Raw genomic sequence first — 22,927 nt, 5'->3', positions numbered from 1 at the left:
GTGACAACTGGCTCATCACCTCTGAGGGCCTCCCCAGTGCCCACCCTGTGCCTGCTGCTCGGGCCGGCTGACTTAGGCCGAGCCATGAGGCCTGGGGGGCCGCCCTGGAGGGGCTGACGGGGAGCCCAGCTGCTGACCCCCAGGCCATTCGAGGGGGCTCAGGAGGAAACAAGGCCTCTGACCGCCCTGCAGCCCTGGGGCCAGGCCTTTCTGAGACGGTGAGAATTCCTGCCTCACTCATGCTGTTGTGACACCTGCCTTCTCTGCACTCATCTGTTCAAATCCCTGAGCCTTTCTGGGGACACTGCCCCCCCCACCCTATGAGCCGGGGACCCCCGGAGCTCCGTGCTGAACAAATGTGACACCACTTCCACCTCAGCTGGGCTCGGTCCCCACCCTGTGGGGTCCTCAGGGGCCGAGCTGCAGAATAAAGACAAGTACAGTTCAAAGGCTGGTGTCTTTTCAATTTTTTTTGCTTTTGTAAAGATAAGGCTGGGTTTTTTGTTTGAAGGAAAACATTAGGTAAACCCCTCCCCGCCAGCCTCTCCAGGTCTCGGTGAGGAGCTGGGACCGGGGCCTGGGAGGGGGCCAGGCCTGGGGGTGGGGTGGGCTCCGTGGCGGGCTTCCTCAGAGCCAGAGAGGAAGTGCAGCTGAGAATGGAGTTTGGCTTTATTAGGCAGAAAATAAAATTAAAAAGTTGACACATGCCCACTGTACACATGGAGGCCGAGACACCCGCGCTGGAACCATCTCGGCAGCTGGACTCGGGTCCTGGTGTGGCCCTCAGGTCCCAACCCCCGTGTTCTGGGGAGGGGTCAGGGCAGGAGACCGTAGCTCTCAGGACGTGAGTGGGGGCAGGGAGAGGAAAGTCAGAGCAATCTCCTCCCCCACGTGGTAAAAAAAATTACTAAAAAAAGCACCCAAAGCTTAAAAAAACTAACCCTCCCTGGCTGGGAGGATGGGGGCATCCTGCTTCCCAGCAAAATGCCTCACCTGGCAGAAATGTGTAGAAAAATAAAATTAAACTTTATCCCTGAATGGTGGAGCGAAGACCCTTCCTCCCGCCCGAGCCCCCACCACGTCTCAGATTCATCCAGGCAGCCACTTCCTCCCCCCGCAGCACGAATGCCTGCAGTCATACGCATGTACATGTGCAGTCACATACACACATGTGCTGCCCCACCTTCTGTCCAAGGCCCAGGGCAGCAGGGACTGGGGTCTGACAGCCACAGCATTGTGGAGGGTCCCTGTGCCATCCCGAGGGCCCTCCTCCCCCCTTTGGGGGGGGGGGGCAGGACCCGGCACCAGGGTGAGGGGGAGCCATCGTGCAGTAGTGGCTGAAGGGCGATGGCAAGGACGGAGGAACAGGGAGGGAACAAAGCCAGCCAAGGTGGCCTGAAGACTAGAGGCCACACTCGGCCCGCGGTGTCAGCGGAATGAAAGGGAGGACGGGTCTCAGCAGCGGAAAGGAGCCAGGTTCATGGCGGTGGGGCCTGGTCTCATCTGCCACCTGCAGGCTGCTCTGGGCAGTCCCACGGCACAGCCAGCTGAGGGTCGAGCAAGGCCCCTGTGGGCAGCACGGGAGGGGCCCTGGGTGTGTTCTCAGGGTACAGGGCTGCTGCCTGAGAGGCCACCAGAGGTACTAAAACGGGTGCACTTGGGCAGAAGGGAGTTGGGGGGCAAGATGCTTATATGCGTCCTGCAGGCCCAGCTGAGCCGGAGACCCAGGAATTCTGAGGTGCCCACGGGAGAGCCAGAGGGCAGGCCGGGCTCGGGATGGTAGGAAGGGGTGAGGTGGGGGCAGCGGGTGGAGGACAGGGACACAGGGACCATGCCTCCCGCCCCCCCAGGGAGACTGAGGCCCGGTGGGACGGGGCACACGGTACTGAGATGTGACCGTGGCCCATGGTGCGGGGTCCAGGGCAGGGCTCCTGCTGCAGGTACAGTGGTGGTGGCCCCACAGGCAGGGCTGGACAGTGCAGCCCCCGGGGACCCCTGGCTCCGTGGCAGCACCAAACACAACGGATGTCAGCAGATGGACGGCGGAGTGTGGCCTCCCAGGCCCCCTCAGCCTCGCAGTCCATTCCGCCCAGTGAGGAGAAGGCGTTCCGAGGACAGTCCGGCGGCAGGGCCCTGAGGAGGGCGGCGGCAGTGGCAGCAGCACGCACCTGGACACGCTCTGGCTCTCCGGTGCCAGGAGGCCGAGCCCTCGGTCAGCGCAGGCTCTGGTACAGGTAGGCCGAGGTGAAGAGGGCGTTGGCAGTCAAGCTCACGGCCAGGAGGCCCTGGACCAGGGAGGGGCCAAACCGACCTTGGAGAGAGTAGAGACCCAGTCAAGGGCAGGGCGGTCAGCAGACGCCCCGGGTGGGGTCTGTGCCCCCAAGTGCCCCTGGCCCCCGGAGGACGCCCCACTCGGAAGGACACTGCAGCCTGGGTCACGGGTCAAGTCCTGCCCTAAAGGTGCCTCCTTCCCTGAGTCCGGGCCTCCGGGAGGCACTGGCTGGGCGCCCTGTGCTTGCCCCGTGGTGACGGGCGGGGCTGTGACCTGGCTTTACAGACAGGAAACAGGGCTTTGGGGGACTAGAACCCCCAGGCCTCCAAGGTCAGCAGGCGGCCCCTCTGCGCCCTGGCATGAGCTCGATGCTGCCGTGCTCCTCCCAGACCCCACCTGGTGTGGGGGCAGCACCCAATCTTCCCAGGAAACCTCCGTGTCCATCTTCAACACACGTGCCCCTGCTCCCAGGGCAGTGCCAGGTGCTGACGGGGTTTATCTCACAGCTGCCCTGGGGCCCACAGGCGGAGGCGGCAGGATGTGAACTCAGGTAACTTTGCCCGGCACAGGCCGGCGCCCTCCCGGGAGCTGTCTGCGGAGGCGAGGTCTCCTGAGCACCACGGACCACACGGGCAACCGAGCACTTGACGGTGGCTGGTGCCGCTGAGAACCCAGCGTTCACTGTTACCAAACTTTAATTTTGTTAAGATTTAAATAGCCGCCTGTGACCGTGTGACCCGAGGCTATTGGAACAGCGTGCAGCCCTGGACCTAGCAGGGAGGGAGCCGGCGGGACACAGGCTGCATCCTGGGGCCCTGGGCGGGTTACCTGACCGCCCTCCATCACTAGGGGGCCCCTCGAGGGTCTTTCTCGGTCAGGGTCCCAGACAGAACGGGTGATTCTGGCTGCACACCCGCGGCCCATGCTGCCCTGCCCTCCCCCTGAAACAACGCAGGGGCAGACCTCTCCAGCTGGTCTCCTCGGGGCACCCTTGGGTGGTGGTGTCCACCGCGCATGTGGAGGACTGCGATGAGTCGTCCTCCTTCTTGATGGAGTGGCTGCTGTAGGCGCTGCCTCCCTCCCGCATGGACCTCATGTCTGCAGAGAAGGGTGTCTCAGTGGGTGCTCACGGGCCACCCCGGGACAGACAATTCTTGAGCAAAAAAAAACCTGTTACCAGACGCAGCCTGGCAGGGCATAATGCGTTTCTGATCCATCCTAAGGAACAGACCAGCCTCAAGGTCAATTGCAAAACAATAAAAGAATATCAGCTAACAGAGCAATGTCCTGGAGGGTTCAAGGTCCTGAGAAGCCCAGCCAGGGGCCATGGAGCTGGGGAGAGTGGCCGCACACACCCCAAGATCAAGGACAGGCCCTGTGCAGCCTCCTAACGGGGGTCCCCACCACAGCGCTGATCCCAGAGGCGCCCCCACAGCCCAGCTGGGCTCTCCTGCCCCGGGGCAGGGGTCAGAGGAGCGTACCCACGGTGTGCTTCGTGTCCGGCGCCGGCTGCCTCTGTGGGACCTGGGGTGCCTCGATGCTGAAGTGGCTGCCGTTGAGGGGCAAGTGTTCGTCTGAGCTGCTGGGGGTGCTGGGGGCCTCCCCGGGCGGCGACGGGAACAGCAGCAGCTTCTGCCCCTTCAGGTTGAGCCGGGCAGGGCTGATGAGGGGCCTGCGGTGGCGCAGAGAGCCGGTGCTGGAGGCCACCGAGCCGGCCACGGAGGGCGCCGGGGAAGGGAATGGGGACGAGGGGCAGCTCCCCAGCAGCAGAGAGTAGTAATCTGGAGGGCGGAGGGTGACAAAAACAGTGCCTATAGCGCAGGCGTCTGCGATTGGTAGTCAGTCTGCACTTGCGGTTGTTACAGTCAGCTTGACGCCTCTTCTGTTCCTGTTACCCCAGGAGAAAGGCAAGGCTGGGCAGAGGGGGGAGGAGCCTGCGCCCGCCAGGCCCCGTGGGAGGGGAGAGGACCCTGGCACCTCAGCAATGTCCCCTCTGCCTCGCGATTTCTATCCAACGGCCGTGGTACTGCCCTCAGCTGAGAGCAAGGCCGGGCCGGCAACCAATTCTTGAGACTTAAGGTCAGCTCCCCGCCCTGCTGAAGCCGGGACCCCGAGTGTGCATCTCCACCAGCGGCCACTGATGAGGACGAGAGCATTCCATCTCACCCTAAACGATCATGCCCACTGCACAGAAGAAATCGAGGCACGGGGGTGTTAGTCACTTGCCCAGGCTGCACACAGGGAGGCGCAGGGATGGGATTTGAACACAGACCCTGCCTGACCCCCAAGTTCATGTTTAACACACAACCCTCTGGAAACCCCACCGAGGCAGCCTCCCCATCACTCCTCTTACCTGAAACAGGGGCCTCCCCGGATGGAGACATCTGAGACGGCGGGCGGCTCCCGCTGAACAGATACCCCGAGTCTGGAGAGGGAAGAAAGTGACACAGGTCAGGCCTGCCGAGCGACAGGGGCCCACCCTCCAGCCCCATGGCCGGCTCTGCCGAATCCAGCCTCTGTCACTCACAGCCCTGCCTTTCACCCCGAGGGCCATTAACCCGAGTCATTTCCTTTTTTAAGGATAAACCAAGACGCAGTGCCCACCCCCAGCCGTCTGCAACACTCTCCCTCCAGATGGTTCTGGGAAGGCTCTGGGTCTGCACCGCCGTGGGCCCAAACCCACCGCTCCCCACCCCGAAGGCCTGGACCCCCGGCTCCTGGCGGGCAGCTCCAGACAGCAGTCATGTGGGGAAGGGCAGCCGTGGGTCCCCTGCCCCGGCTGCTGCGCACGAAGGGCCCAGGAGGCCCGAGCTGGGCCAGGTCAGGGCTGTGACCGAGCAGGGACTCAGGGACTCAGCTAATCCATGGCTTCCAGGCAGGAGCGCAGGCAGCAGCCCCTCTCCCAGCGCCCCGCCCGTGCGGTTCCACAGAAACGTCCAGAGTCCAGGTCTGTGTACTCGGTGCAATCCCACCTTCACTCCCATCCGAAAGCCTCCGCCCCACACTGTCCCTGTGAGCCTCCCTCCTGCAGGGGGCACACCCCCACCTACGAGGACCCCACCTGCACGCAACCCTGAGCTGGGCTGACCCCCACCGCCCGGCAGCAGTGGGACCCGGGCAAGTCACAAGGAAACTGAACCCACTCGGCAGAGCTGCTGAGCGGCTGAAAGGAGACAGTGACTGCACGTTAGCAAGCCCTGGGGAGCCAAGAGGTGCCACATTCTCAGAGGATGGGGTCCTGCTCAGGGCCCCCCCACGGGCGAGGCCCCCCAAGCCCGCTCCAGGCGGCTCCCCCAGGGCTGAGGGTCCTCACAGAGCAGCAGCGCTCCGAGTGGGAAGGCGGCTGGGCTCACAGCCCCGCCCCAGGACGACCCTGCGGGGAAGGTGAAGAACGAGACTGCGCTCGTGACAAGGACGAGGTGGCGGTCATGGCAGGGCCCCGGGCGCAAGCACTCAGGACGGACCTGAACTGAGTCCTGCCCTCGGACCACACGGAACGGCTGGGGCACAACTTCCAGCCCAGGTCTGAAAACAGCAGCAGTAACAACAGGGCAAGAACAGGGTACGGAATAAACCCCGCGAGGGGCTCAAACATTTACTGAGTGCCTGCTGGGTGCACTGCCCTTGTGAGCACTTTAAATCCTCTCGCTTCTCTCTCACAACCACCAGGGGGCCGGTTCTACTACTGGTCTTATTTTCTTGAAGGAAACTGAGGCTCGGAGCCAGAGCCAGTAAGACCCTTGGTGAAGGGCAGCTGCTTAGTGGATGCGGCAGGATTTGAACCCAGTTCCTCCAGCCCGTACACAGCCGGAGTCCCGGTGCCCAGCTGCCCCCAGGCCCACGTGGCCCGCCGATGCCCGAGTGCCTCTTACCTGCTCGGGTCAGAGAGGGTATGGTGCCCAGCGAGAGGGCCCGGCTGAGGCGGCCTGGCAGCGAGGAGGGCGAGGCCCGTCGGGGAGACCGGAACAGCTGCTGGTTGGTGAGGGGCAGGAAGCCGGGCGAGGTGGGGAGGAAGAGAGACGGCGAAGAGGCTGCGACGCTCGGGTAGGGGATGGCCAGGCTGGGGCACGTGGGGAACAGGCCGGCCGAGTCTCCGGGGAGGTACCTGCAAGAGGCCACGGCGGGGAGAGGAGGTCAGCCTGGAGGGCTCTGGAGGCGGCTCCGCCAGCTGTCCCCTCACCCTTGGCACAGGTGGGGCCTGAGTCGGGGTCCCAGAGGAGGCGTGCGTTAGTTGAAGCGGAAAGCAGTCCGACCACATTCACACCATTAGGATCGGTGGCTGGGAGGTGCAGCGTGACCCACCGCCCCCGCATGCCCCTTCCGATCCGTCACAGCAAACTAGTTCCACTATGGGTCTCAGTATTAAAGTGACACTGTCGCCCTTGCCAACCTCACACCAACCCTTCGCCTTGAAGCAGAAATGCCCAGCCCCTTGCCAGGCTCCCAGTAGCGGCCAGTGGCCTGGGCTCCTCCTTGTCCTTCCTGCTCGTGCCCAGAGCCTCCCGACAGCGGCCGAGCTCGGGGCCCTGCTCCCCGGGCCTGACTCCAGGGATCCCGACTGCTGCCCTCTGGCCTCAGACAATGGACATTAATCTCAGTGTCTTGTAGAGCAGAGGGGGGCGGCCAGGCTTAGGATCCCCAGGAAGAGACACGCAGGACACAAGCCAAACTCGAACTTGGAGAAGATTCCTAAGTGACCACAAGGCTGCCCAAAAGATGGAAGGTGACAGTGTCCCTTTAACTTGAGAATGGTACAAATCACACAACAGGACCCGGTGGCCCCAAGCCAGAAGGTCAACCATGCTTCTGATTAAGGCAACCGATTACAGAGGCGGGGACGGAGACAGTTAATACATTAGTCTGCCCACTGTCTGGACGGAGCTGCGGGAGGTCCGGCCTTACCTCGGTCCCCAGGGACAAAGGAGCCCACGGACAATGTGCTGACGATGGACAGGCTGGCCAGGCCCTGCAGCAGAGCCGGGCGGCTGAGGGACCCCCCAGGCCCATCGCACCCGAGGAGTTCCCTGCTAGTTCTCACCCTCCCCTTCAACAAGCTTTGAGGAAAGGGCAGGGTCAGCATTGCCCTCCGGGAGATCACGTGACCTTTTTAATGCTGTCCGGAGTGCCAGCAGGCTTCCTGGACTTCAGAACCCAAGGCGGGAGCATGGGGAAATCAAGGCAGGAGCTCAAGCCAAGCTGCTCGCCCAGCCTCCACCTACCGACCTGTCCTGAAGCCAAGACACCTGGGGAAGCCTCCCCCACCCCCGATTTTACGGTTTTGTGGCAGAAGGGGGAGCGTTAGGGATGTAGAGGCAGCAAAGGACGCCGGGACCTTTGGCAACCTGCTCTGATGGTGCATAAAGCTGGTCCCTGCTGGGCCTGTGCCGCCAGAGGACCCAGGTGTGTCCGGAGAAGCCGCCGAGGAGCAGGGCACGCCCAGGCCCCTCCAGCAGATGCAGCAGGACGCCTCGGGGGGAGAGGGTCCGAGCCGGGCTACAGGTTTCGCAGGTGGTCAGCTGGCCCAGGACAAGCTGGGTCTTGCCAGCACTTTCCACGACCCCGCCCCGTGCCAAAAACCCGTCCGCATGATCTGGCACAGGGGCTGGCCCGTCTCTGATGCCACTAAAAATGTTGGCGTTGAGGGGGAGACAGTTCTTCGGTCTGACCCTCTCAACTAGCGGATCCTCGTAAGGTGCCGAGTGTGAGCTCTGGTCCCGACCGCAGCCCGGGTCCTGGGAGCCTCCTGTTAAAGGGCCGTCTCCGCTGGCTCCCGAACCGACACTTCCACGGGCCCCTGAGGCGCCCAGACCGCCCGCGCTCCGGAACCGTCTCCACAGGCACCAGCCCGGAATCTGAGTCTACGTCCCGGGATAAGGGGTCCGAGGAGGGCCGGGTGCTTGTACAGTGTCCCATCTGACAGAGCGACGTTGGCCTTTTTCAGCCCAATCCCAGTCCAAGCCAAGAGTGGAAGGAGCAAGCTATTTACAGTTTGCTGAGACGGGGAACTTCCCACCCGGCAGGGCACACAAGGACAGCTGGGCCCTGTCCTTCCATTTCCACGTCGCCAGCTCCCAAGCCTGACTCCGTGGGCACGCCTGTACCCCCAAGTCCCGCCCCCGGCACAGGCGCCTGGAAAGAACGTGAAAGAAAAAACAAAAAAGACGCGATACCTGACGCCCACGGGTCAGAGCAGGGCCCCGGAGGCATTTATTTAAAATACAGCATCAAACACACAACGTCCGGCCGGGAGCTGCGGTTACAGGGATTCGAGGGCCACTAGACAATCATCTGCAGTTCTACACGACCAGGGACAGACACACGGCAACAGGCAGACAGAGGGACACGCTGCTCCCAGGCCGGTGCTGCGAGGCGGAGCGCTCCTGGGAGGAGCCTGCTGGGCCCGGGTGGGGACCCAGACCCAGAGGGAGAAGACAGCACGTGTACCTCCCTCAGGTCTTGGGGACAGAGGTCCCTGGCAGGGGTGACACACTCCCAGCTAAGAAGCCATGATCCCAGCAGTGCCCGCACTTCCTCAGCTGTTGCCGCTAACGTCAGGAGGTGCTGGAATAGCCTCCAAGTAATGCAACTTGAAGGGACTGGGGGGCAATTAAAAAGTCACAGACTGAAAAGGCCAGGGAGCCTCCCTCGGCTGAGGCTCATTTCATGAGGGTCTTCCCATCCCCACGGGGGCAGGCAGACATCTGCTCAGCGGGGGCTCCCGGCCAGCTAGGGAGCTGGTTGTGGTGATTATAAATAACTTAAATACACACACACACACACACACACACACACACACACACAGATGTCCTGCTTCTCAGTGCCAAGAAAAGCAGTCATCAGCTTCCTTGAAAACAGGAGGCTCCAGAGACAAGGCCGCGCACAGCCCAGCACGCCCCTGGCTCTCCACGGGCAATGCCGCCTCCCCTGCCCCACAGGCTGGCTGGGAAGGGGCAGGCGGCCGCGCCAGCAGGACTAGGTCCTGGCTCTGCATCCCCACTCCTCCTCCGCTTCCCTCCACACGCAACCAGCGGACAGGCCTGGTGTGAGGCCACACAGCTGCTGGGGGGCAGCTCCTGACTCCCTGCGCTCTTCACGCGTGGGTGCGGAGGGGCACGGGATCAGGGGGTGGGGCAGCCTCTCAGGGCCCCGTGAACACGAGGATTAGTGACAGGGGCGCAGGTGCAGCGCTTGTGCTCCCTGGGACCTCGCTCGGGTCTGGCCAGGCCTGTGCCTCCTGCCCCGCCGCTCAGCTGGTCGGTGGCCCCATGCTGAGTGGCCCTCATGCCCGTGTCATCTGTTCTTGCCTTCCCTGGGCTCCGAAGTGCCGAGTGGCAGGACATGGGCCCTGGAGGGAGTGTGCAGAGCACTCGGAGGTTCGGCCTGGCCCAGGAGCCGCCGAGGCCTCTGTGGACGCCCTACAGGAAAGTAGAAATCGGGAGCCTCTGCACCCCCCGTGAGGGCTCTAGGGGCCAGAGGAGTAGTGACTGTGACAGGCGACTCACAAAATGACAAATGACCTGGTGCCCTCAAGGACCTGCACGTCCCTTGGGCCGCTTACCCCGTGCTAACCTTGGCCTTGGGCAACTAGGTCTTTCCCAGGCATCCAATGGAGGGGAGAGAGAACTGGGGCGTCCCGGGCATCCCTGGCCTGGAAGCCTGAACCCTGCGGGGGCAGGTGGAGGGCCCAGCCAAGAGGGTTGGGGTCCTGACTTTCTGGGGCAGAGCCAGGGGCTCCCAGGAGAATGGGCACGGTGTGCATGCCCTATTCTGCCTGTGTGCCCACAGCCGTGCCAAAGAGATGAATACAGGACTCTTCAGACTCCCCCAACCTGGGCAAGCTCCCACCATGGCCTGGGTGTCCAGAAACCTGCTGACCACAGCAGAAGCAGGATTTCCTACTGTTCACCGTGAGAAGACCCTTGCCCTACAAACTCATGATCAAGGCCAGTCTGGGCCCAAGAACTGCACCCTCCCTTCCCAGGAAAGGAGGTTGAGGGTGAGAGGGGCTCAGGAAGGTCTGAGTGGGAATGGGGCAGTGGGCCCAGGGGGCAGCCCAGACTTCTGGTCCCACCGGTTTCCAGCAGGACTGGCCGGGCACTGGGCAGGACCAAAGGGACAGACCAGAGAAGGGACATGGGGACGAGGTGCGGGCTCTCCTCTGGGCCCCGCTCAGCAGCACCTGCCCGTGTCAAGTTGCCCAAGGGGTCAGGCCACGTGGCAAGGGCTCAGTCTGCAGCCACTGTCACCAGCCTGTGCCAGGAGCTCAGAGATGGGGCTGGTGCAAGGAGGAGCAGACAGCAGCCCCATCCCACGGTGTCAGAGCCAGGCAGGGGCCGTGGCGGGATGGGATGCCTGGAGCTGCCCGGAGGAGGCCATAGGTCACCGGCAGCCTGTGTGGGTGTCGCCCGTGTGCTGGCCTTGGGGCAATGAGAGGGTCTTTGGCCCGAGAGATGGTGGCACTCGAGAGTGTCTTAGGCTGGGGGATGACTTATTGGTGTGGAAAGGAAAAAGGGGGGTGGGGGTGGGCAGGCCTGATTCCTCACGGAAGGGCAGGGGCTGGGCCAGGACTGGGGCTCTAGGCTGGGCAGGGATGAGAGTGAGGCAGGAAGAAAGCCAAGACAGAGAAGTGCCCTGCTCTGGGCTGGGGGCAAAGCTCTGGGGCTGTCTGTCCGTCTGTCCTCCCCCCGCAATCACTGCTGCTTCTCTGACCTTCGGGGCCGGAACCTCCGTGGGCCCGTCGCCTTCCTTGTGGCCACAGCTGCCATCAAGCCCACCAGGCAGCACAGGGACATGGTGCCGAACTTGAGCGTGTCCAGCCAGCTGGGCGAGCTGGCCTGCAGGTACTGTTCGGCCAGGTGCAGACCCAGCAGCAGGGCCCACAGGCAGGTGCAGAAGGCGTCAATCCTCCGGAGCCTGAGGGAAAGCGGGGCTGTGTGAGGGCCCATCTCGGCAAGACAAGTCCCCTCATCCTCCCACTCGCTGCCCCTTCACCCACCCCGTCCTGCTCCGAGGACAGAATCCAGAGCCAAGAGCGCAAGTGCCTCTCGACCCGCCTCCAGCACTTACACGCTGCTCAGCTCTGAGCAGGTCCGTTTCCCTGAGCCGAGTGTTCCAGCCTATAAAACGGGGCTCAGAAACCTCCCCAGCTCGGCCTCAGTGGCTGGGCATAAACCTATGAACCAGGAGGTCACGGGTCGATTCCCAGTCAGGGCAAAGGCCTGGGTTGCAGGCTCAATCTCCAGTAGGAGGCGTGCAGGAGGCAGCCATCAATGACTCTCTATCATTGATGTTTCTCTCTCTCTCTCCCTCTCTGAAATCAATAAATATATTTTAAAAAGAAAGAAAAGAAGAAACCTCCCTCAGAGTCACTGAGATGACATGGACACCAGTCAGAACAGGGAGGGAAACCAGGGCCCAAGGGCACCCACTCGACCCTCCAACAGCCACTAGGTGGAGGTTATGAGGAGTCTGAGGCGGAGAGGAGCGAGGCGCTTCGGCCCTGGTGGCCCAACCAGCAGCGGTCAGTGGGGGCTGCTCTGAGTGCCGCTGCCCCCTCTACGGCAAGCCATTTACTTGGTCTCGCCCTGGACGCCCAGCTGCTGGGAGAGGGACACAGCGGAGCCCAGTGCAGGCTGCGCGCCCAGCAGGCCCTCCCGGCTCCAGCCCACACGCACCTGATGCGGCCGGCCAGCAGCATGGCCAGCAGGCAGGTGAGCAGGCCCAGCACCGCGACGCCCGTCTGGTGGCCCCGCCCGTAGGCCCAGGCCTCCTGCAGCTTCTCTGTCATGTGCTCCGGCAGCAGGCCCAGCAGTTGCCGCCAGCCCTCAGCCTCAGGGGCAGTGCCATTGTCAGGAGCAGCCGAGCCATTGCCACCAGGGGGCAAAGCTGGGGGCAGGGAGACCCCCGGGGCAAAGGGGTCGCTGGTGCCGTAGAGAGTGGTGGCCAGCAGGAAGGCACAGGCCAGGAAGGCGAGGACGCGGAGCACGATGACCTGGACCGGGGCCTTCACCGCGGACGAGCAGAAGCTCTGAGGGAGGGAGAGACTGGTCAGCGAGATGGCAGGAGCCGCCCACAGCCACTGCCAGCGCACTCCGTGCTCGGGGTCCGGCCAGGGCCCGGGGCACTCTCTGAAGAACCCACCCGGGACCTGCTGATCCGAGAGCCGTCTTGACCAGGCCCGGAACCTCGGACCTTCTCGGCCGTCTCTAGGCTTACGGCTGAGACCCACCGACCCGGCCACGGCTGCCCCTTCACCCCGCCGTGTGGGGAAGGCCCCCACATTCTTTACAGAGAGCTTTTGATATTATGGTGACCTTATTCTTTCAAATAAATTTTTCAATATTTTTGCCAAATTCTCACCATAAATCCCTACTGGAATTTCAATAAACATATAAATAACTGGCCAAAGTTAAGTTTAAAAATACGGCAATAAGTTGTTCATGTAGAAACACGTGGTGAGGAGAAAAACCACAGGTCCGAGCGCCCTGCTGTGCAAACACGGGCTGTGGGCTGTGCGTGGCCATGAGGGCGGAGCCAGCTGCGGACTGGAAACCACCTGCCAACTGGACACAAGGCACATCTGGGGACCGAGGGGGTGGTTCTATCTACATCCACTCACCACTCTATCAGATATTTAAGACCCAACACATTCCACTAACTGAATACTGTGATAAAAAATGAGTGAGTTTTAGCTCGGCCGGCGTGGCTGAGTGGTTGAGCATCGACCTATGAACCAGGAAGTTACGGTTCGATTCCTGGTGGGGCACATGCCCGGGTTGCGGGCTCGATCCTCTGTGCGCAGAGGCAGGAGGCAGCTGACCTATGACTCTCTCTCATCATTGATGTTTCTATCTCTTGCTCCTTTTCCCTCCCTCTCTGAAATCAATAAATACATAATTTTAAAAAGTTAATGACTTTTAGCCAACTGGTTCCGGGTTCAAATCCTGGTGCCTTGGCACACGAGGTGTGGGGCCCCCCACAAGTTTCTTTACCTCCCCGTCTGGTTTCCTGGCTGTGAGCGGCCGCCACACGGCGCGTTGGGGAAATGCCAGGTGTGGGGAACGGATGCAGGTGTGGGAAAGTGCTCAGACACATCTGGGCTCAAGATTGTCAGGTATGCAAATGATGGGTGGACCCCAATACGTAGCCACTCTTCTGGGGACACCCTCTCCAGCTGCTGACACAGGGGCTTGGGAACAGGGCCCCACAGGAAGGTTGTTTCCCAGGGAGAAGGGCCTTGGCTCTGGAGAGCTGCCCACCAGTCTGTGGGCCCAGCCCTCTGTGAGGGGCTTTCCTGCACAAGCCCCAGGGCTGTGCCGCCCCAAATGCCCCGTGGGCGCACTGCTCAGACCTGCGTGTGGCTCTGGTCGGCCTCCCGGCGCCTGAACTGGTGGCTGACCAGCAGGGCGCGCAGCTGGCGGTTCTGGTGCTTGATGTAGTGCTCCACGGCCGCCTGGCACGGCCGGCACAGCTTGTAGATCTGCTCCAGGTGGTGCCGGTACACCTCGATCTCCTCGTCATACCTGCCCTGCGGGTCGGGGGCAGAGGCTCAGGTTCTTGGGTTCACTTACAAGCGGGGTGACCATGGGCAAGCTGTCCCCACTCTGATCCTGCTTCTTCCACTGCCCACAGGACAAACAGCACCCTGAGTGCGTGCCGACGGCTACCGGGAGTAAGGGCGAGCCCAGAGCCCAGGACGCAGCAGGGACCCACAGGGCACGGAGGCACTCTGGCCAAGTTCCACTGCTCCAGAGGAGGCCACAGGAGCAGGTGGCTCTGGGCTGACGCTACCTGGACTGGAGCAGACCGACACTCAGAGGCAGGGCCTCCCCGCTGGTGAGCCCTGAGTCTAGAAAGCATGAGAGGCCCTGGCTGGGCTGAGTGGGAGCTGCAGGGTCCTTGGGGCTCCAGGAATAGCCTGCAGACGGTCCAACCCTCCCCTCCTCCTAAGGATGCAGCAACGCTCCTCTCCCTGTTTCCAGGGCCCCCAAACATCTGTCTGCAGGGGCCAGGGGGGGTATCAGTTTGATCTTATCTTGCTGGGACCAAAAGCTGCCCTGGTTGCCAAGTCACACATGCCTCCATCTCTCTCTCCCAACGCCCGCCTCCCCCCCCCCTCCCCCGGTTCCCAGCTGGGCCTTGGGAAAGCCAGCATCTCGGGGCCTCAGCTCCTGAGGTCACAACCACCGGCCTGGGGGTGGGAAGGCAGGACCAGCTAGAGCAGTAGTCGGCAAACTCATTAGTCAACAGAGCCAAATATCAACAGCACAACGATTGAAATTTCTTTTGAGAGCCAAAATTTTTAAACTTATTCTTCTAACGCCACTTCTTCAAAATACTCGCCCAGGCCGTGGTATTTTGTGGAAGAGCCACACTCAAGAGGCCAAAGAGCCACGTGTGGCTCGCGAGCCGCCGTTTGCCGACCACGGAGCTAGAGGACAAGGCTGCTGGGCTCCACGGCAGGCCCGGGGGAGGTGAACTCCTAACATCCAGCCTCCCTCGCTCCACCAACTCCAGAGCAAAGTGTCGGGCCAGCGGTGGGCAAGCCTGACTCAGAGGGACAGGGCAGGTGGGTCTGACAGGGCCCCAGCTGGAGCCACCTGCCCCTGCCCAGGGACAAACCCCTCAGGACCGGCAGGCACTAGGTTTCCATGATGTCCCCAGCCTTGGAGCCAAGAGAGCAGGAACCATGCGATGGAGGGAGAATGGAGGCATGCTCCGACGAGATGAAAGAGGGAGCCAGCGCAGGTCAGGGTGGGGGAGGCCCGGTCCGGAGAGCCCTGGGCATGCCCTCCCCCAGGCGGCCCCCTCGCCCGGTCCCGGTCCCGGCCTCACCTCATCCCGAGGCGAGAAGGCGGCCAGCTGCTTGATCTTGGTGGTCTGGTGGTGGCTGCACCTCCTGCACAGCAGCACCTGGCTGCTCACCCACTGCTGTGGCTGCGCCGGGGCGCGGGGGCTGGGCGCGCTGCTCACCACGTGGTTCAGGTGCTCCAGGTACTGCGCGGGGATCGGCTTATTGTAGTCACCATTCTGGGGGAGGAGGGGCAGAATCAGCGGGAGCCCGACCCAAAGGGCGAGTCTCCACAGCGGCTGGGGCTCTGCGTGAGGCCAGAGGCCCGGGGCGGTGACACCCCAGTGGTAGCAGCTTCGAGTGCTCCCATTCCCTCCTTCCATGCAACCATCAGCTGCTTGTCCTCCACAGAATTTACCAGGAACCCCCACAGGCAAGAGTGCAGCCCCAGGGGGCACGGCCCGGACCAGGTGTGGTGGGGGGCGCTGTCTGTGAACCAGGTTTCCTATTGTGATGGTGGCTGGCAGAGCGGAGTCCCGGGACAGGGGCAGTGTGGCTGCAGAGCCTAGAGCCTCCCTGGCTCTCTGCAGAGAGCCCGCTGACCCCTGGCCAAGCGCCAAGCAGAGAGCGGGCGTGAGCCAGAAAGATCCGGGGCTGAACCCCAACCTGCCAGCTTCGGTGGTGTGCCTCTGGACAAGTCACCTCGGTCCCTGGGCTGCGGGGGGGTGGAATGGGGGGGCAGGGCGGCTGGACAGGGGCGGGGCCGCCGCACCTCCTGGAAGCCGTTGTACTGCTCGCAGTGGGGGCAGTCCCAGCAGTTGCGGTTCCCGTAGGGCACCACCGTGTCCTGGGCGCAGAACCAGCAGTTGACAGTGGTGTGAGTCGGCTTCGTCCTGTGCACAGGGGAGAGTCGAGTCAGCGAAGGCCTCTGTGCCTGCGCACAGCGGAGACCAGGAGGGGTGCGGAGGCAGCACCGGAGGCCCAGCATGGAGGCCACACGGGCCTGGGCTGCTCCTGGCCCTCCAGGTCCTGCCCACTCACCAGGTCCCTGGGCTCCAGCACGCCCACGAGGGGACCCAGGGCTCCAGCACGCCCACGAGGGGACCCAGGGCTCCAGCACGCCCACGAGGGGACCCAGGGCTCCAGCACGCCCACGAGGGGACCCAGGGCTCCAGCCCGCCCACGAGGGGACCCAGGGCTCCAGCACGCCCACGAGGGGACCCAGGGCCACCCGCCGCTGGCTCCTGGGGCTCCTGCTGGTCAGGCCACAAGGCCAGCCCTGACTCCCTCCCTGGGAGGCCTGTTCCCAGGCTGCGGAAATGGTGCTCCTAGAGCCCCCGGGGAGGCCAAGGGGCGGGGCTTAGACAGCTGCGGGCTGGGGCCAACCCTCCCTGGCGGAGGGAGTACCCTGCAGACAGCACACATGTGGTGACAGGTGCTGTCTGCAGGGTACTCCCAGCCCAGATACCAGGGATCTGTGCGCGGGCCCCTCCAGCCACCTCGTTGGCCAGGGGTGTGATGGGGGTGTGTGTGCGCAGCAACTGCCCAGCAAACCCCTGGTCCTAGGAATCTAGACACAAGCAGGTGACGGGAGGCAGCTGCTTGAGCCCTGGGGTCCTGGCCAGGCCACCTCCAGCTCTGGGGGCGCCATTCGGACCCTGCTGTAGTGGCAGCCACACCACACAGACGCCTCTACTGCCCACAGGGTGGCACGGCCCCCAGCTCCCAGGAGCCAGGGGTGCCAGCTCTGCCCACTTCTGGCTGCGAGCCCCGGGAGCTCCTCCTCTCCCGTTCTTCCTGCCTCCCTAGGGCCACGTTTGCAAAGTGTTGAGGTCACAGCACCTCGGGGATCCGTGCATTACAAGGACCCAACCACACAAGCCACACAAAGGTGCTTTGCCACGTGAGGGGCCAGCTCCGTCACCATCCTGCCCCCGAGAGCGGAGCTCCCACTCCCGACACTGCAGCTGCCTCCTGCCCTCCCTGCCCCCGACCACGCAGGTTCCAAGAGTTCTCCAAGCCTCAGTCTGACCACCTGTTAACGGTGCCTGGCCCAAACGCCCCCTAAAGGGTAGTCACATGGGGTGGGCGGAGAGAGGAGGCGGCTCAGGGAAGTGCCCCCCAAGAAACCCCTCAACCCACTTCTCCCCCAAGCCAGAGACGGACAGAGATGGAACCAGGATTGCCCCTGTAGCTGCAGCCCCGCACCCCCGGCCCCAGCTCTGAAAGCTCACAATGGACAAGGACTGCTCTGTCACGTGTCCACAGCAGAGGGCAGGGCCCGGGAGAGCAGCACTGCGGTCACAGGCGTGGCCTTTGGGGAGTCGCCCTGCCTCCAGACACCGCCACCTGCCACCTGCCTCGCTCATCTGGGCAGCGGGATGATAATCCCTCCCCGGAGCCGCAGGGAGCCAAGAGGGTCAGGTGGCCACCGCGCAGCACCGGACAGCTTTGTGGGCTTCAGGCGAAGAGCCTGGGAGGAGGAGGTCAGCCATGCAGGAGGTGTGGACGCCTCTGCTCTCCGCGGGGCCAGCACTCAGCACCCCGAAACGAAGCCCTGGGCTTTCTCTGTTCATCAGCACCTGCTTCACAGGCTCCCCAGTAACTGTGGGGCGTGTCCCAGTGGTGACGATGCAGGCAGGTGACCTCTCATCTGCCCCCTGGGACTCTCCAGCCCTTTCACCCCACAACCCCATCACCCCACACCGGCCTCTGGACTGAAGCCAAGCAGAAGAGCTGGCAGCCCATGAATAAAGATGGGGAAGGAGACAAAGACGCCAGCCCAGGGGAGGTGGTGGGGGCGCAGGAACTGCAGCCTCGGTCCTGGGAGCCAGCTCGAAGCCCCTCCCACCCAGAAGCCACCATTTCCACGAGAACCTCCAGTTCCTCCGCTCCGTTGCTAGGGAAATGAGCCTGGCCTGGAAGCCGGTGGCAGGAAGGGCGGAGGATTAGCCTTGGTCCCTGGGGCTAGCGGCTCCAGCTCCGGTCACTCAGCCCTTGGTGATCCCTGCCCAGCGTGTGAGTGGAGGAGGGGTCCCCGGGGGCAGGTGGGAGTCCACAGGTCAAGGAGTCACCCCCCACAGCGCCTCTGGGCGGTCCCCGCAGGGTCCGCAGGCCTGTGAGCGGCAGGTGAGCTAGCAAAGCGCTGGGAGCTGGGCTGAACCTCAGCCCCCACACACCAGCACTGGGCCCCCTGCGTCAGACACGTGGGCGAATGGGAACCCTGTCCTCTGGGCTACACCACTCCCCTGGCCGCTGTAAGACATTTGGGCCCATCTATTCTGTGCCAGCTGAGCCCTGTCCCCGACTTGCTCAGGGAAATGCCCCCTCCCGCCCTGATAAACCCCTCAACCCACTCCTCCCCAAGCCAAAACCTCTGCCCCGGCAAGACTCTGGGACCACCCACCCCTAGAGCAGGTCTGATGTGACAAGATAGAACGAGGCAGCGCGTCCCAGCAGGTGGGCAGATGGGAGGCCTGGAGGTGCTCGCCCAGCTCCCACTACACCTTCCCTGTGCACAGCTCTTGGCTCTGTGGGGCCCCGAGGAGCCCGAAGCAGCAGAGCAGGGGTCCCTCAGGGCCGTCCTCCACAGGCCTGAACACACTCCGGGGAGGGAAGATGGACACAGCATCACCCCAGCAGCCCGATCACAGCGTTTAGTTAAAACAAAGCTCGCGGCATCCCACCATTCCCTGCGGGTGGGCATATTCTAGGCCCCACCGGGCTGCAGCTCCAGGGCCTGGGCCCAGGGCCCTGCCAGGGGGTGGGCACCGCTGTGAGCCCACAGGTGAGAGACAGCCCCTGTCTGGGGGGCTGAGACTGGGGGAGGCCAATGTGCCAGCTGGTTTCCACCAGGCCCTGAGGGTGCCCAGCCTCCCCCAGAAGGGGCCTGAGAGTGGTCCCATGAGTCAAACTCGGTTCCCTTAGGGAGCAAGAGGTCACCTCTGGCAGGGCCCCAGGAGGAGGGGAGTCCTTGCTGAGCCCCTCGTTGGCTTCTCGCTTGCTCCTCTGTGCCTTGTGTGGCACACATGCTGTCCTATCCCACAGGGAGAATCCAAGAAGTTGCCTCCTGGGCAGCAGCGTCAGAATGCCAGCCAGGACCCCAGGGGCCTCCGGGCAGAACGAGCCCAAGTCCACAGCAGCCCTGCCACACCGAGACAGAGAGCCCCAACCCACCTCCCCGGGACAGACCTCGCGTTCATGGAGCTAGGCCCCCAGAGAGGGAGATGGCCCCCAGAGAGCGAGCCGGCCCCCAGACAGAGAGCTAGGCCCCCAGAGAGCGAGCCGGCCGCCAGAGAGGCAGAAATGAGCCAGCTCTCCACTTCCGACCTGGACAAGGATGAGAACGGCGACCTCACGGAGCAGCTGGTGACAGATGCCACAGGAGAGAAGCCAAAAAGTGGAGCATCTGCTATTACCCTGAAGAACAGGTCTGCTGGCCAGCAGGGCAGAAGGAACAGATGGCATTCAAACAGGCGGGGCTGCTGGGCAGAGGGGGACCACCCAGTGCGCCCCGGAGCAGCAGAGGGAGAGCATGGAGAGTGCTGAGCGGAACCGGCTCTGGCGCCAGGACAAGGCTCCGCTGCTTACCCTGAAGCTGCATGCCCTCGGCCTCCCACCATGACACCGTGCAGGATCCAGTCAACCCCTGTGGGCGGCCCCCGAGGTCCCGAGCATGGGCGCAATGCCGAGCCGCGGGGTCTGGGGGGATGGACCCAGGAGCAAGGCAGCCCCAGGCTGGGCTGGGAGCTGAAGCTGGCGGGGGGCGGGCCCTGCCGTTGGTTGGACAGCTGGGTGCCGAAGGGGAAAGGCAGGCAGCCTTCGTCCTTAGCTGTAACGGGGAGAAGAGTGGACCTGCCCCCAGGTGTCCCGGGGCAGCACTGGTGGGAAGGCCAGGTCGGCCCTGCCTGAGGCTCAGGGCACTGCCCTCCTCCTGGCGGCTCCCTGGCCAGCGTCCCCTCCACCTCTGTGCTGGGCTCCCAACCCCCCAGAGACCAAATCACTTCCAAACACGATTCTCCTCAGGAGGGTCACCCCAAACCCATGCTGCGGCCAAAGCCTCCGCTCCTGTCACAGGGCTCCTCTCCCTGGGGGACAGGGCTCAGCCTCGGGGCTGGTCTTGGTTCCATCATGACAGTGGCCGGTTCATGACCAGACAAAGCCAGTGCTCTGTGAGCACCTCAGAGCATCCTGGGAAGAGCTGGTCCTTCTCAGCAAGCCAACAGGTCCCAAGGCCACCCCACAGCACCCCTCCTGCTGCTGGAGTCACAAGCCTCCCAGGACCCTCCCAGATCCCCTCGCCCAGCATGCCCTTCTCTGCACCAGGGCCCGGCCTCCGGCCTCGGGGACAGGGAAAGCTGTGGCTGGCAGTCTGAGAACAGCCGGAGCACAAGACACAGGAGCACGCGGCACGGTCCAAACGCGGCCACACTACACACCAATGAGGCGTGGCCACGCGGGGGACAGTGCCTGGCCCGGCTCTGATCCCGGGTCACCGGGAAGCAGCAGCATCCAGGAGACAGACCGGGCGCTGCAGCCCTGAAAGTGCCTTGCATTCTGTCCCCTCCTTTCAATCAGCGGGTCCCGCAAGCCCTCCCAGCTCCCAGAACTCGGGCAGGAACCGGGACACTAGAGATGGGGGTTGTCAGGGACCCCTCTGAGTTGGGGCTCCTTCAATGCCTCACTGCCCTCCCCTGGAGACTGCCCCCTCCTCAGCCTGCCAGTCTGGCTCAGCCTGCACACAGCTGATGTCCCTCCTCCTCCTTCCTCCTCCGCGACGCCTGTGACTCAGTCACTCTCCCCTTGGGTGCCAAGTGGTACATGTGGTGGTGAAGTGAGAACAGCCAGGCTGCCCAGGTTCAAACCCCAGCTCGGTCACTCGTGGGCAGGTGCCTTCGCTTCTTCCACTTAAAACCTGAGCTTCACACACCCCCTTGCTGAAGCTACAAGCCCACCCACCGTCTCCCCAGAATGTTCTCACAGCCCCGCCTTTTCTCCCTGTCCCCCGGGAAGGGGGTCAGATGGAGACACATTCCCAGGGTGGGCCGCAGTCCCTGCTGAAGCTTTCAGCCCTGAGCCCCGGGGTCCCTGAGACAGGCTGGCTCTGAATGGGGGTTGGCGCGACCTTTAAGCCTGGCCAGGGCTGGGGGCGGCCCGGGACCAGCTCAGCAGCAGCCCTAGCCCAGGGGTTGGGGATGCTGGCCTCGGGGTCAGCCCACCCCTGACTCTTCTAGTTAACGAGTTTACTTAGTTCTGGGGGAGCAGGGGCTGTGACTGCAAAGGGCTAACGTGAGACTAGACCTGAGACGGGGGAGCAGACCACAAAGCGCCACCTACCACCAGGCCACCCCAGCCTGCTCTCGAGGACCTGGAGGCGGGGGTGAGGGCGGAAAGCAGTCAGAGTGCAGTCTGATCCCCGCTGAGTTCTCCCGCAGGGCTGGGGGCCCGGGGGGGGGGTGTAGTGTTGGGGTTTGGGGGTCCTGCAGATGCTGCGGCTCCCAGCACAGGTCTCCTCGGAGAAGGAAGTTTGTAACCCACGTGCGGGCTGCTCCCGCCCACCCCGCATGCCTGGAGTCCCCAACCCATTCCTCAGCCGCTTCCGGTCTTCTTTTGGGGGGTGGGGGGGCGTGCAGGGCGGGTCTCAGCACGTGGGCACACAGGCCTGGCCCCCACGCAAAGCCGCGGCCTCGCCGGGCACGGGCTGGGAGGCGCCGTGCCGCCCGGAACCGCCGAGGCGGGAAGGCCGCGTGCGGAGGGCGAGGGCGGGGGCGGGGGCCGAGGCCGCACGGGCCCGCGCACTCACCTCCGCGCGATCCGGTAGAGCAGCACGCCGGCCGCGGCGCACGCCGTGACCCCCAGGCCGCCGGCCAGGCCTGCCGTGGGGCAGCGGGCCAGCAGCGCGCTCACTCCCTCCATGGCTCCCCCGCGGCCGGCGGTGGGCAGAGGCGGCGACGCCGAGGAGGGCCGCGGGCGGATTACCGGGCGGCGGCGGCGCGCACCTCCTCGCGCCGTGACCTCCGTCGCTTTGTAGCGGGCGCGGGCCCGCCCCCTGACTCGGCGCGCTCCCGCCGCGCAGCCAATCGGGGAGTGGGACGAGCCCGATGGGCGGGGCGCCGGGGGAAGCGGCGGCGGCCCGACGGTGCCCTCTGGCGGCCGGAGGTGGGAGGCGGCGCGGAGCCCTGCGCTCCCGCGCTCGGCAGGCCCCTCCCGCATTCGGGCTACTGACCACTTGGAAGCTGTCTTGGCTCCTGCTGGTCCAGTTTCCCAGCGCCTGGGCCAGACCGGCTGCAGCGCGCAATGCTGTTTGCTTCAAGTTTCAGTTCCTTAAGCCACTTCCACTGAAGCCACGCCAACGGGCCAAATAATTTATAGAAGCATGATTATGTTTATAGAAACAGCTACGAGGTTGAATAAGTCATAGGACAGCCATATATCTGAACATAGGCGTTGGCCTGGAGGGATGGATGATAATCAGCTGCCTCCTGCCCACCCCCTACTAGGGATGTGCCGGCAACCAAGGTACATGCCCTTGACCAGAATCGAACCTAGGACCCTTCAGTCTGCAGGCCGACGCTCTATGCACTGAGCCAAACCGGTTAGGGCATGCATGTTAGTTTTTTTAAAATATATTTTATTGATTTTTTACAGAGAGGAAGAGAGAGGAATAGAGAGCCAGAAACATCGATGAGAAACATCGATCAGCTGCCTCTTGCACACCCCCTACTGGGGATGTGCCCGCAACCAAGGTACATGCCCTTGACCGGAATCGAACCTGGGACCCTGGAGTCCGCAGGCCGACGCTCTATCCACTGAGCCAAACCGGTTTCGGCTACACGTTAGTTTTAATAACATCCGGTTTAACTAAA

General features: G+C 63.6%; 1 protein-coding gene across 2 annotated transcripts; it reads right to left on the bottom strand.

Annotated features, from left to right (window-relative positions):
• Window positions 1-651: 651 nt before the first annotated feature.
• TMEM201 (transmembrane protein 201) lies at window positions 652-22,086 on the bottom strand. 2 transcript variants are annotated; one of them, XM_008151747.3, is made up of 11 exons: window positions 21,865-22,086; window positions 15,835-15,955; window positions 15,107-15,301; window positions 13,623-13,799; window positions 11,947-12,299; window positions 10,982-11,185; window positions 6,145-6,377; window positions 4,626-4,697; window positions 3,754-4,053; window positions 3,236-3,370; window positions 652-2,311 (listed from the first exon to the last, which is right to left on the bottom strand). In XM_008151747.3, the coding sequence occupies exons 1-11, from the start codon at window positions 21,975-21,977 to the stop codon at window positions 2,214-2,216; spliced, it is 2,001 nt and encodes a 666-aa protein (XP_008149969.2). In that variant the 5' UTR covers window positions 21,978-22,086; the 3' UTR covers window positions 652-2,213. The 2 variants fall into 2 exon arrangements, with proteins under 2 accessions (XP_008149969.2, XP_028016777.2); XM_028160976.2 differs by lacking the exon at window positions 652-2,311 and having other exon boundaries at window positions 3,367-3,425.
• Window positions 22,087-22,927: the final 841 nt, after the last annotated feature.

This window comes from Eptesicus fuscus, chromosome 9, assembly GCF_027574615.1.
Source record: "Eptesicus fuscus isolate TK198812 chromosome 9, DD_ASM_mEF_20220401, whole genome shotgun sequence".
Lineage (NCBI taxonomy): Eukaryota > Metazoa > Chordata > Mammalia > Chiroptera > Vespertilionidae > Eptesicus > Eptesicus fuscus.
The sequence above is the reverse complement of the archived record's forward strand: the minus strand, read 5'-3'. Positions and strand labels throughout refer to the sequence as shown.